The sequence below is a fragment of the Amborella trichopoda genome, chromosome 6 (genome assembly GCF_054954075.1).
Source record: "Amborella trichopoda isolate Santa Cruz 75 chromosome 6, AtrichopodaSantaCruz75HAP2 v2.0, whole genome shotgun sequence".
NCBI classification, from domain to species: Eukaryota; Viridiplantae; Streptophyta; class Magnoliopsida; order Amborellales; family Amborellaceae; genus Amborella; species Amborella trichopoda.
In genome coordinates, this window is record NC_142341.1 from 24,205,685 (window position 1) to 24,219,427 (window position 13,743).

The 13,743-nt window shown below is 38.2% G+C and overlaps 1 protein-coding gene across 9 annotated transcripts in view; it reads right to left on the bottom strand.

Moving 5' to 3' along the window:
* Window positions 1-13,743, bottom strand: part of LOC18440126 (embryonic stem cell-specific 5-hydroxymethylcytosine-binding protein) — a 36,327-nt gene that overhangs the window by 12,654 nt on the left and 9,930 nt on the right. For all 9 annotated transcript variants that reach the window (XR_016058169.1, XM_020670916.2, XM_088870354.1 and 6 more), the window contains exon 4: window positions 12,152-12,264. Coding sequence is in view for 8 of the 9 variants with exons in the window: in XM_020670916.2 (XP_020526575.2) it covers window positions 12,152-12,264 (113 nt within the window). In the remaining variant the exon portion in view is untranslated. The remainder of the gene's footprint in view (window positions 1-12,151; window positions 12,265-13,743) is intronic.

Consider the following 13,743-nt stretch of genomic DNA (forward strand, 5'->3'; position numbering starts at 1 on the left):
AAACAAGTTGCCTAGGCCTGATGACCTCCCTCTACAATTTTTACAAAAACTATGGCGCAACATTGGCCTTGAAATATTTCATGTTATCAAAGACACCTTCAAAAGACAATATCATGCGAATCCTTAATTTTCATCACTCTGATTATCAAGAAACCATGTCTCCTCCCCATGATTGATTTCAGACCAATTAGCCTTTGCTATGCCATCTACAAGGTGATTGGCAAATTATTGCTAACAGGCTAAAGTTAGTCCTCAATCGTATCATTAGCCCTAATCAGTAAGCTTTCCTTCAAGGGCTGAGCATCTTTAAGAAAGTTGTAACTCCCAACAAACTGCAGTTAAACAATAGAAACAGGTCCTTTTGCCATAAGATTGACCTTCAAAACACTTTTACCACGTTAATTGGGAATTTCTTTTGAACAAACTAAAAAGATAGGGTTTCTGGGACACCTTCATCAATTGGATCAAATGTGCATCCTAAATTGGACATCCTTTGGCTACTTTATTGGACAAAATGGGCTAAGATAGGGAACCCTCTCTCCTTATCTCTTCATTTTAAGCATGGACAAAAACATACCAGCTTGTCTATTAGAGCACAGTTTGTAAACCCAAGAATGAAGGTGGGCTACCTATCATAAGAATCAAGGAAACCAATTTGACGCTACTAGCCAAGTGTTAGTTACTTGATCGCTGCATCATTGGGTTTTTATTTAAGGCTGAGTTAGAAGGCAAAGATCTACAAGTTTTTTGAGGTAGAGTTGCAACGACACGAATTGAGGGGGAAAAAGAAATAAAAGTTCACTCACATCTCTCTCGAAAAACTGCAATACAGAAAACCCTAACCTTTCCAAGTACCTCTCTCTCTCTCTCTCTCTCTACCAACCTTTCCTAGGGATTCTCCAGCACTTCACGCACATCCCTTTCTCTTTCTTATTAAAAAAATAAGTTATGTGACAAAGGGAGAATGGGCGTCTTTATATAGGTATGGTTTAAGGGCATTTAGGAGAATAAGGTTCAATGACTCCTACAAGAAGTGGGAAACTTAAGAATTGATAGAGGGCTGGAATTACACCTTTATACCTAGTAGGAACCTTCCCAACAATCTTCCAATTCGATTAGGATTTGCGATTGCACCTTTCAAGAAAGCCATGTAACCTTGAAGTCCTAACCAAATTAGATCTTATCCTAACTAATCAAATTGCTTTCAGAAAATGTTCAATAATCTCTAGCATCTTTAAGATTCAAGATCAAATATCCACCTCAATCTTTTAGGATCACAAAATTCACAATAAAATAGGAAATCAAAGGAGTGACACATGGCACCCATGGATGTGAGCTTCACTTGACACCAATTGAAGTGGGCCCCATGTGTTCCCATTTGGCTCATGTCGCCCCCACAAGTGCGCTCTGACATGGCACACGTGATGCATAATCTTTCTAATTTCCATATAGGGACTGGAAAAAAAAAACCTTATTTCCAGTCCTTACTTCAAGAGAAATATATACTTTCCAGAAAAATCCTTTTCGAATCAAACAAACCATAATATAATATTGATATGACTAAAACCAATTCTCTCACAAGAACATGAAAGAAAAAACTAAGTAAGACCTTCCTAGAGGATTGAGCATACCTTGGGAAGAAAAAATTGCCTCCCCACTAGGCACTCCTAGATACACTCACAAGCACTACCTACCTTCAAACAGACTGAAGGAAACCATGAGCCACAAGTACTTTCATGCAAGGAGCTCATGATTGGCCCATCAAAACCATCCAAGAGGTATATAAGGTTACAAGTTCACCTATGATGGCAGTTGCGCCCAGTGTTTCAAAAAGCGCTAGGTGGGTCCTAGGTGGCTTGGGGGGTCCAGGCCGCTCAGTGCCTAGGCGGGTGCCCAAAACCTAGGCAACCCAGTTGAATCCAAAAAGGATTCTGCAGTTATATCGGTTTCAGTTATATGCATTGCGGTACATAATTCAAATTATACTACATATTAGCATTTAGCACACACTTCATAAGCATAACCATAATCCACAAGTCGGTGCATACTCCATATCCAATTAAAACTTAAAATTTTTCAACCAACCACATTATCAAACCAAGTTACCAAATAGTATCAAACCAGTACTGCAGTACACCACCATGAGGAAGAAAACAAAAATGAATTATGAAACTATGAAAGTAATACTTGAAGACTCAAAAGAATCTTCAATAGTTCAAAACTTCAATCAAAGTTCAAACTTCGAAGTCTAATAATTATCCAACATTCATCATTCATTCATCATCAGAAAATCTTGGGTCAGCTGCATTGGCATCATATTCATCGGAGTCGACGGAGTCGTCACCCTCCTCAACATATTGGTCGTCCTCATCCTCCTCCGTCTCTTCTGAATCAGCCTCTTCTTCCTCCACCCTTGTTCTCTGTGCAGAAGATCTAGTGGCCCTAGGAGGGTTAACTAATGTCTTGAAACATCCATGGCCATGTCCCACGTCAATCCTTCATGCCCCTCAACCTCATCATCAACTTACCACTCCATAGCATGGTCCATATTTTTTTGTCTGATGGGGTCTCTCTTATCTCTCTTAGAAAACCTGTCCTTTAAGAATCGATTGTACTTGACATAGACTAGGTCATTTACCCTCTTTGATTCAAGCATGTTCCTTTTCTTTGTATGAATCTAACAAAATCAAATGAAACTAATTAAAATATAATATCTATGGTTCATGTATTATTTATAAAATTATACAAATTACCCTTAGTTACGGCCTTAACCCTTCAAAAGTACTCCAATTGCGCTCACAACCGGATGAAGAAATGGTTAGGTTTAAGATCCAAATGGCTAACTTTTGTAAATTTGGAGAACTACACCTATGTTGGCTCCACCAATAGGCTGCAAAGATATAAAAAAAAATCATAAATAAATAATAGAATTACTTGATTACTTGAACTTGATGAACTTAAGAATATTATTAATACCTAGATTAATTTTGGTCATTTGCCTCATCGCCATTGGACTCCCAAAAGACTTTAATGAGCACTTGTAATTTATAAGCTCATCAGCGCATATAATATCCTGCATATCAGAATCAAGGACTAGCACATTTACACACTCATTAAATCCATTCATAATTGTGTCATTTGTTTGCATATCCTTGTCAATATAAAAAAAAACTGGGTTCAAATAATAACCAGTTGTATGCAATGGCCGATGTAGCTACCTATCCCACTTCTCATCAATAATCTTCCAAACATGCTTGTAGCGGGTTTTGTCATCATTTAAATTTTGGGCTATGTCTCTTTTGCATTTCTCCATAGCATCATATATGTAGCCCATAGAAGGCTTGTCACTATCAACCATGCGAAGGACTTGATAAGAGGAAAAAATACCTTAAGAGCACCCTTCACCCCTCGTCAAAAAGCCTTAGAAAGGATAATATCTCTAACCTTCTTCCCAACCTTATCCTTAGACCACTTGCATGCTCTCCAGTCATCCGAGGTAAACATTTGCCTCTTTTGCACTCTCCTCGAGTGTATGCTATCTAGGCATAAGTACCAGGTCGCAAATCTCATGACCCCAGGCCTCACAATCTCTTTCTTCTTTGTAAAGGTACGCATCATGCTGAGTGTGAGATGGTGGCTATAAATGAAATTTGTAACTAACTTGGCCTTCTTCACTGCACCTGATATCTCGGTTAAACCGCCAAGAGCCTCAAGCATGAGGTCTATACAATGTGCTGCACATGGTGTCCAAAAGATTCTAGGATAAGCTATGCGCAACAAATTAGATGCAGCAACATTAGGAGCAGCATTGTCTGTGACAACTTGTACAACAAGATGCTCCCCAACCTCCTTGATTCCCTTCTCTATCACTTAAAATTTGTAATGGACATCATGGATATGATCAGAGGTATCAATAGACCTCGAAAAACAGTCCCTACAGAACAATTCACAAGCAAATTCATCTGACTTCTTCTCTTCCTATCACTCCAAGAATTAGTCATAATAGAAACCCCATACTGAGCCCATGCATCATTCTGAAGTTCTACAGCTTCCTTCGTGACACTCACTGCCTTTTTTAAAAAGGATCTAAAAACTCATATTGGGTTGGGGCTTTCATCCCAAGGCCAAATTGGCCAATTGCCTCTACCGCAGCATAAAAGCTGCTTAAGCGAGTGGTATTGAAAGGAATGCCCACCTCATAAAACCATGTAGCGAGATAATACACAGCTCTATCTCTCTCTTCCTTCTTGATTCTATTTTCAATGGTGATTTGCTTCTTTGTTTTCTCTCCTACAACCTCAGGGTCAGGCCAAGATAAAAAACTATCCATAGGGCCTCTAACTCGATTCTTAGTCCCAGAACCAGAAGCAATTACAACTCCCTTCCCCTTCCCCTTAATAATGGATTGTTCAACCTCTTGACCTCCTCCCCAATCCTTCCTCATCACTATCATCATCATCATAATTGACCCGAACCCCAAACCCAATCTCTACTATAGAAGCAAATCTCTCATCTTTTTTCATTTTTACCATGTTCAAAAAAATTGTTTATTTCCTCTTCAACAACATCAGGAGTCGTTTTACATGGAAACATCCCCCCCGATACCAGCAACGTGTTTCTTGAACCGGTTTATGCCCCCTTTTGTATCATTATCATAAAACTTGAATCTTATGCAAATTTTATCATTAGGATCTGAATTATAGCCATATTTCTAACCGGGATCACCACTCCTATTAGATCATGAAGAAGATATATCAAAAATAATGCAATTTATTAAAGCAATAAAAAAAATCACTTACTTTGAGTTTGATTGGTCAATCTTCAAACTTCCACCTCAAAGATGCTTCTAAATACTCAAAACCTTCTAAACAAAACCCCTAATAACTTTGCAAAACATCAAAAGTAAATCTCAGATCAATGGGTGATGATTTGATCAATTTTTGTTAAACCCTTCAATCCTAAAAAATTCACCAAAAACTAGTTTTTTGGGGGCTTGTCTCTCTAAAATTGGCTCCAATAAGTTTTAGGTTTCAAACGAACCTAAAACATTAATTGTTGCCTCTTTAATAGAAAAAAAAAAAAACAAAATTGCCCCCACCGTAACTTATTTCCACCCCTAGGCGGGGCGCAGGCCCTGGGCACCCACCTAGGCGGCCACCCAGGGTCGACTGCCCAAATTGGCCATCTAGGCTTGGGCGATGCGCCCAAGCCTTTCAGACCACCTAGGCACTGGACGATCCGCATTTTGAATCACTAGTTGCGCCCTTCAATGCAAGCCATATCCAGCCAATAATTCAAGCTATCAACGAGGTGTATGTGACCCCAACCAGCCTCTATGGGTATTCGCTAGACACAACAAGCCTCGACGGGTATCCGTGAACCCACTCCGGCAAATGCATCTTGGGATCAAAATTAGAGCCACCCCTATGGTGAGGATCCAACTCTACAAGCCTCAACCCTAGATTGCAAAAATCCATGATGAAGTCCCAGACTGCACTAACACGCTCTACAAGCTTGCTCTAATCTCAGAGCTGCAAACCAGAGTTAAAAATAGAGCAAATAAGTAGATAAGAGATAAAGCAAAGTGCGAGAGATTAAGGTCTAGAAAGCAAGAGAGTTTAGGAGATAGAAGTGGGGGAAAGGGAAAGATAGAGTCATGTTGAGGAGAGGAGAGGACAGAATGAGAGAAATATGGGTTGTGATGGTGTCTAATTGACCGACATGGCCCACTTTAAACATTTTGTATTATTGCCAAAATGTTAAAGTACAATATTGCCCTTATGAAAGGGAAGAGACATACTATGTCCTTCTTAAAGGAGATAAGACACAAAACTCCTTAAACATAAATACAAGAAAAAATAAATATAAACTTTGGTATTCACAAAAACAGAGACCGCTCAAAAGAGACCAATCATTATGACATGTCATAAATCACTATAAAACACATTGAGCCCGATACTCCCACTGCCGAGAATATTGTAAGAACATGAGTACTCAAAAATAACCGGGGTACATAAAACAACCAAGAGCTAATGGCCTTTAAATGGCCATAAATCCAACATCTAGTGGAAAAGAGGATAAGGAGGGCCGAGATGGTTTATGGCAAAGCCAATGTAGCTGGCAACAGACCTAGATTGGTGAGCAATAAAGCCATAAATCACTTATGGCATTTAACATTTGGTCTATACAATAAGCAGCACAAGGGCTCAATCGAATTCTTCCTATTATTCATTAGTAACTTCGATGTTTTAAAATAGCCTAACGTTTTATCAATGATGAGCACCACTACATTTTCCTGCCCAATCTCCACACAACTTTATCAAGTCCTTCCAAAAAAGCTTCTCCTTCCTCTTTTTGTGAAAGAGATCTACAAAGGAGAGGACATCAGTACCTCTCAGGCAACACACTAAAAAACTCACAGTATCCCTCCATGTCCTATCCTTCCAACCATCTGACATGGTTGTAAACAGAGTCTTACTCTTACAAGACATCTGCTTGTAATCATCAACAAATAAGCCTACCCAAGCCACCTCCTCATCCAAGCAAGGACTCTACAAGCACTCTAGCAGTTGAACCCCTGAATCCCAGCCCTGCTTATGCTATAACAAGTACCATTGGCTGATAATATTCATTATTGGCTACATTGTATGAGATGGCATTGACATAGAACCACTTAGCCATCGCCTTCTTAAGCTTATGTGCAATTCTACACCCCTCCCACGTGGACTTGAGATCTTTCGCTCATATTGGGGCTTATGAAGAAAGGAGTCAATTTGACCCTAGATAGACTCAGTAGGTAAGGTTTGGGCAGTCTAGAAAGCAGTAGAAAGTCTGGAATGGGCAAACACCCTTCTGACTGAAAAAGCCTAAAGTGGCCCAACCAACACTCCCTTGCACTATGTACTATGGGTTCGGGAGGCTCTAGATGGCTAATTGAGGCTCCCGCCCGTCTAGCATACATCTCATCCATATATGGGCATGTTATCTATGCATATGTTCTACACTGGTCCTTCCAACGATCTCCATTTGGGCCTCAAACTCTATCTCCACATCCTCACTCTCTTAAGAAGGTGGATAATATCCACAGCCCATCTCCCCAATTACCATTTGTCACTGCACCTTCTTTCCCTTTGTAATCTGGATTGATCACTCCATCTCCTCCCTCACTTGTGCAGGCACATTTGGACAAGTCCACACCTCGCCTTGAAGACAGGTGAGTGATGTTTTAGGCGATGAATACAGCATGTCACAGGCTTCCAACAATGCCCACATTTCGACCACCCTTACCCATCGACAACTTCACCTCATGCTATCATGCTTGATCCTCCATGTTCATCTCCTACAATACAAAGCATGATAAAGGCATAAAACCCCAACCAGCATTTTCATATTCATGAAAATATGGGGGGAAAAATTCCAAAATACAGAGTTAAAAATATTTGTAAAATAATCGAAGCACGCTAGATGCATAAAAAACCATAAATGAATAGCAATTAGCTCGTCAAAATAGCAATTAGCTAGTCAAAATATATATATTAAAAAAAAAACTGAAACGATAAGCCAAAACATCTATCAAAAATATTTTATGACAATAGCTCGAAATTTTGACATATACCTTCCAGTTTTAACATCCAAAATGTTAATGTTCCAATTCCTAGGAAGAAGAACTTCCAATTTCCAAGGAACTTCCACGTTCCAATTATCAAACAGGCCCTTAGAGACAATACCCCTTTAAAAATTGTCAAAGCACATTAGATGTATTAAAAAACACAAGAAACAGCAATTCACAGCCGTCAAATTAAAAAATAAAAATAGCAAATCAGAACATCTATAAAAACTTCATTCTATGCATCAAAAGGTTTAAAAAACAGTATGTATATATATATATATATATAAAATAAATAAATTAATTAAAAAAGGAATTAACTTGCAGACTTTAAAAAGAAAATACCATTTTAAAAATAGTCAAAAGCACATAGACGTGTGTGTGTGTGTGTGTGTGTATAGGGTGCGGTTTGTATAGAGCCGAGGCTCTAAACAATCAAATTAGAGCCCACCTTCAAATAGTGTCAAAAAATGTGGTTTCAATACTGGAAACCTTTGTGATAGCCCTAAAATATATTTTCATCCTTAATTATAAAATTTAAAACTTCAAAAATAGTGTAAAACGAGTAGATCTATAAAAACTTGAAAATCTTGAAAATTGACAGTCCAAAAATGCGTTACAAGATAGACTATTTCCAAAATTTGAAATCCATTTTTCATCATGTCCATGCATCTTGATGTCAAGATGATCAACTCGAGGATATTTAGGCATCAAAACAACCTCTTCTAGTGAAATTTTTGAGCCTCGACTCTATATAAACTTTTCCCATATATATATATATATATATATATATATATATATATATAACTATGTAATCAATATTATTAGATAAAAAGAATTCAGATACATACTTTGTCTAAAAGTAATCACTTTCTTTAAATAAGAAAAAATTGAAAAATAAATTCAACATTGTCCTTTTTTATATAGATTACAAGAATCACAATCATCATCATCATCATAGCCTTTTCCCAATTAATTGGGGTCGGCTACACGAATCCTGGTCCACCATTCTGCTCTATTTAAAGTCATACCCTCAGTGAGGTTATAAGTCCCCGTATCTTTTCGGACTACTTCCAACCACGTCACTTTGGGCCTACCCCTTGCACTTTTCAATCCTTCCACTTGAACTAACTCACACCACCTAACAGATGCTGCACTGGGTCGACACCACCTATGGCCAACCCACCTAAGTCTACTATCTCACATCTTATCGCCTATTGGTGCCACACCTAAACTTTTCCTTTCATTTATTGTTTCATAGTTTTGTAATCTTTTTATATTTTTGATATAGATTATAAAAATATGAAACAATAAATGAAAGGAAAAGTACACAAAAGACCATTTACTTTTGATACAAGATCAAAATCATTGTTGTCTGTTAGATTTCAAATCAGGTGGTTATGTGTGTGTTATGAACTAAACTCAAAGTTCAAAAGAAATATTTCTCAAACTTTGTGACATACCCCAAGCCATCAAATTTGATGTCTCATGGCTAATAGTCATTGTGGCCTCCTTGTGACAAAGATAAATGGTCTCATATACAATACCTAAATGAAATAATGCCCAGATCAATTAAAAATTGAAAGGTCAATTGGCTACCTCCTCCTCTGAGCTCTCTAAAATTCAATATCACAGGCTGCTCTCCAGGAAACCAAGGGCCTTTGGGATATAGGGACAGCCTAGCAAATTGCAATGCCCAGATTTATCCTCCGCAAGTTTCGTAAGAGACATTTCTTCCACCACTACTGAAACTATTGCGCTATTAGAGGGCCAACGAGAACCATTGGTTTCTTCAGAAACTCTCACAGTGGAAGGGAACTCTAGGAATGCATTATCATGGACAAATTGAAACACCAAGCCCCACGGAGATAGCCTGCTATTATGACCATATATTCTCACTTTGCAGGGGAGCATGGGTCACTTTCAACCATATCCAAAGGAGCAGTCGCATCTAGTGTCTAACCAAACGGTCTGCCTAGCGCCTAGGAGCCCAAGGGGCCCTAGGGTGTTGGGCGTCCCTCCTTGGGCGCCTGCCCAGGCGGGTGCCACGCCCAGCACCCAGTTCTAGGAGGGCTCCTAAAGCCGTGGACCCCATTTCGTCTTTAAAGTAGTCCTTAAGTTCATATTATGTAATTTAAGCCCCCAAAATTTGTTTTAAAAGAATATTGGGGGTATTTTTTCTTTTGGTATGTTAACGAAGTATTGGGGGTATTTTAAACCCCAAAGTTAAAAAAAAAAAAAAACTTTGTAAACCCTCAAATTAAAAAAAAAACTTTGTAAACCCTCCATCAATTGATTACACCTTTTTCTATGAATCAAAAAAAAATTTGAGATTTGAAGAAGCATCCAAAAGCTTATATGTTCTCATTGGAATTGTTGGTTTTAATTCTGACTTATGATGATTGGAGAAATGAAGATGTCCTCACTCTTCTTTTGTATTTAATCTTTATTGCACCATTTTGGTTTGGAAATTTAGATTTTGGAGTTTTTGCCTTTTTGGACTATTGGCTATATATTTTTGTAAGTTTCTTGAAGACTTGGAGTCCATGTGATTATGGAAAATGGTTTCACTAAATTTACCATGATTTGAAGTTTTGAACATGTTTATTCTTAACATGCAATATGTTTGTATGAAAAAAGTAAGTTAAAATACATATAAATTCAAAAAATTACAAAATTAACACAAACATATGCATGTATGTGCATCTGGACAGCACATATATGCATATGTATGAAGACTTTTCACTACAGGATGCCCGATGTTCTAGGCATCTGCCTAGACGTGCCTAGGCGCTGGTGTTTTTTGAAACCTTGGTCGCAGCACTGCCAAAAGTGGAAGCAGCGACATAAAACGACATATCTGGAAACTATGTCCCCCTCTTAACCTCTTTTCATTGATACAGTCTCTCTTTCTTCATTACCAGTTTGTTTTGTCTCTTCTCCCCCTCTTGCCTCCCATTTCTCTGCAAGGAACTCTGTAACAACCTACCTATTGTAGGCTGAAAAGTCTTTTTATGTTTTTTTTAATACCCCATTTTTTGTTATAGATCACTCTCTTGTGGGGTTGCCTAAAGTTCTTTTTGTATCATAATTATGTGTCTACTACAAAGTTCACCATTCTCAAAGGAAAAAAATAAACTAAAAATTATTCAAAAATAAGGCAATTCTATGAATTCAAAATGATAAAAATAAAAGAAATTTACCTTTTCAAGTAAATCTCCTAGGTCCAAGATCTTCATGCTTGATGCAAATCAACACCTCCAAATCTCCTCAAAGCTTCCTTAGACAACTAAAACTACACCTCTAAACCAGTTATGGGTTTCTATTTCAGATTTGGGAGATACAAGCTCTTGAAATCAGTAGTAAATCCAAATCTTCAATCAATTAAATCATAATTTTTTGTGTCTTTTTGGAGGTAAACAAGTCTAAAAGTGGATGAAGATCACACAAATAGGCTTCACGGTCAAATTTTATTGAAATTGGACCATTCATATGAAGAAATTTAAAGAACACCCTTGGGCATTTACCCAAAAAAAAAAAAATTAAACACCCTTGGACGAAATTTTCTCTCTCGAACTTATCAAATCTGAGGTTTTATCCCTCAAATCTAATATCCCTAATAGGAAGATGAAGCAAAAGGCAAAATTGGGGCTCAAAACACACTGCTAGGGCCAATAAACTTCAAAAAACTAAGGACCCCCCTAGTTCCTTTTTTTAAATGCAAAATGTACAGTTTTTGGGCAAAGTACTCTAGGCACTCACCAGAAAACTGTGAAACTCAGTGGGTTCGTACAGTAGTCGTCTAAGTACAGTACACTTTATGCACATAATTTGTAACCCCCACGGCAGGATCAGGCTAGTTGAGTTGGAGTTGCCGAGTTGCAAAACATAGTATACAATACATGGGACTTGTCCCCCTCACACCAAGAGTATTGAATGTGTATTTTGAGCAATATAGTGAGGAAACTTAGCCTTGTATAATCCTTTTTGTATGTTCTTTGTACATTAATACAACGGGTGAGGTACCCACTGAAACCTCACGCAAACTTAGCAAACTGAGCATCCATATTGTGTTTGTGTGTTTATCCCACCTAGGCATCAATTGGAATATTTCTGATGATGTGGTTTAAGAGATAAGTATCGACATCCTATATACTACAATATGGCATAGAATAAGTCTTACAAAACAAGAACAGGTCAAGTCAACCATCATTTGATCAATTTTAATATGCATGGTCGAAAGGAATCTCTAGTTTATTTATCAAATGCTAGACACAGTAGATATTGAAGCAAAATTTTTGGTGTTACACCTGTGCTCTAACCGACGCTATAAGTGATTTAAAACTCAATTTGTGTGCATGCTGATCCAAAAAGTTGAGAAAATTAATTCAGACTCATTACAACTTCTTTTATTAAGACAATAAATTTTGAATCTTTTTGAACCATATTAGCTGTACGGTATTCATTCAAGATTCTGAAGGTCAATATATGGAAGTTCCATACAATATAATGTCCAAGTGATGACAGAATAATGCAGTAATTTACCTTCAGAATTCTCCCAGGTATCATAAAGACCTGCAAATACAAGTGCCCGGCCATCCCTAAAATGTAGATAGTATGGCTGCTTCTTTGACCCATCCTTCTTCCACTCATAAAACCTACAACATTGCCATCACGCATAATAATGTGCAAAGAACAAAAGCAAAGCAAAAGTGAGCAATGCACAAAGTAAACTAGACAAGATTAAGCTCAAAGAAACTGCAAATCAGAAGCAACAATCATATTTTTACAAGAAATAAAGATCCAATTTTAATTTGTATGTGGAGAGTTAACAAACAAATAGAGAGAGAGAGAGAGAGAGAGAGAGACTCTCAAGGTCCAACAAAGCATGTTCTGCCACAAACACGTGCAGTATAACCCAGGAATTTGTGACATTTAGTTGAATCAGAACCTTGGGACACATGCACAAGTCAGGAAAATTTGTGCCAATAATACACCTTTTGACCATGAAATAAATGGGTGTGTCATTTTAGTCAATCAACACAACATGACCAATCATACCTGACAGCAACAAGGCGAGCCTTTAACAAGCTGATTAATCTTGGGTCCAATTTTATCTGTAGCGACAAGCTCATATATGTGTGTGGATAAACAAGTGTCCATGCACACTTCTGGAGAGTCACACCAATTATGTGTTCAGAGCACACTAATAATGAGGAAGTGTCCAGGCATGTCCAAAGGACCATGCTCTACAAATTAGTATATGGAAAAAGGCGATCTGGTGATTAACAGGAAATGTATTGTAAGAATCAAAGGGATAACGAGGCATATGAGATCACAACAGAGGTGTGTTAACAGGAAGCCCATTATTAAGGTAGTCTCTAAGTGTGTTTAAAGTATGGAACCAACAAGGTAGTCCTGCCCACAATATATCGAAATGACAAAAAAGGTCACAGTCAGAGCCAGTAGGGTTGATGTGTGTTTTTTGGAAGGGGGGTGGGAGAGAGAGAGAGAGAGAGAGGGTATAGGTTCCATGTGTCTGTGTGAGGCCTCGCATCAAACACTTGGAGGTCGTCTTCTTTTTTTTCTTCATATCTGTAGAGAGAGGGCTCCCATCAATTACTTGGAGGCCGTCTTCTTTACCTTTTCGGAGGTCGTCTTCTTTACCTTTTAATAGGTAGAGAGAGAGAGTATATCGATCCGTAAGAGATAGGAAACTCGCACAGAACACTTTGAGGCCGTTTGTCTTTTCTTCTTTATGTAGAGAGAGAGAGCATATAGGTCCATGTTGGTGATTGTATGTGTGAGAGAGGTAGAGAGGCCTCACATCGAATGCTTGGAGGTCGCCTTCTTTTTCTTTCTTCTTTTTATATCTAGACTCCAGAGAGAGAGAACATATGGGTTCATGAGAATGAGAGGCCCCATATCGAACAATTGGAGGTCATCTACTTTATCTTATATGTATAAAGAGAGAGAGAAAGCATATGAGTCCATATGTGTGAGAGGGAGAGAGGCCTCCCATCAAACACTTGGAGGTTGTCATCTTCTTTTTCTCTATGTAGTGAGAGAGCGAGAGAAGAGAAAGAGAGAGAGAGAGAGAGAGAGAGAGAGAGAGAGAGAGCATGTGAGTCTGAATG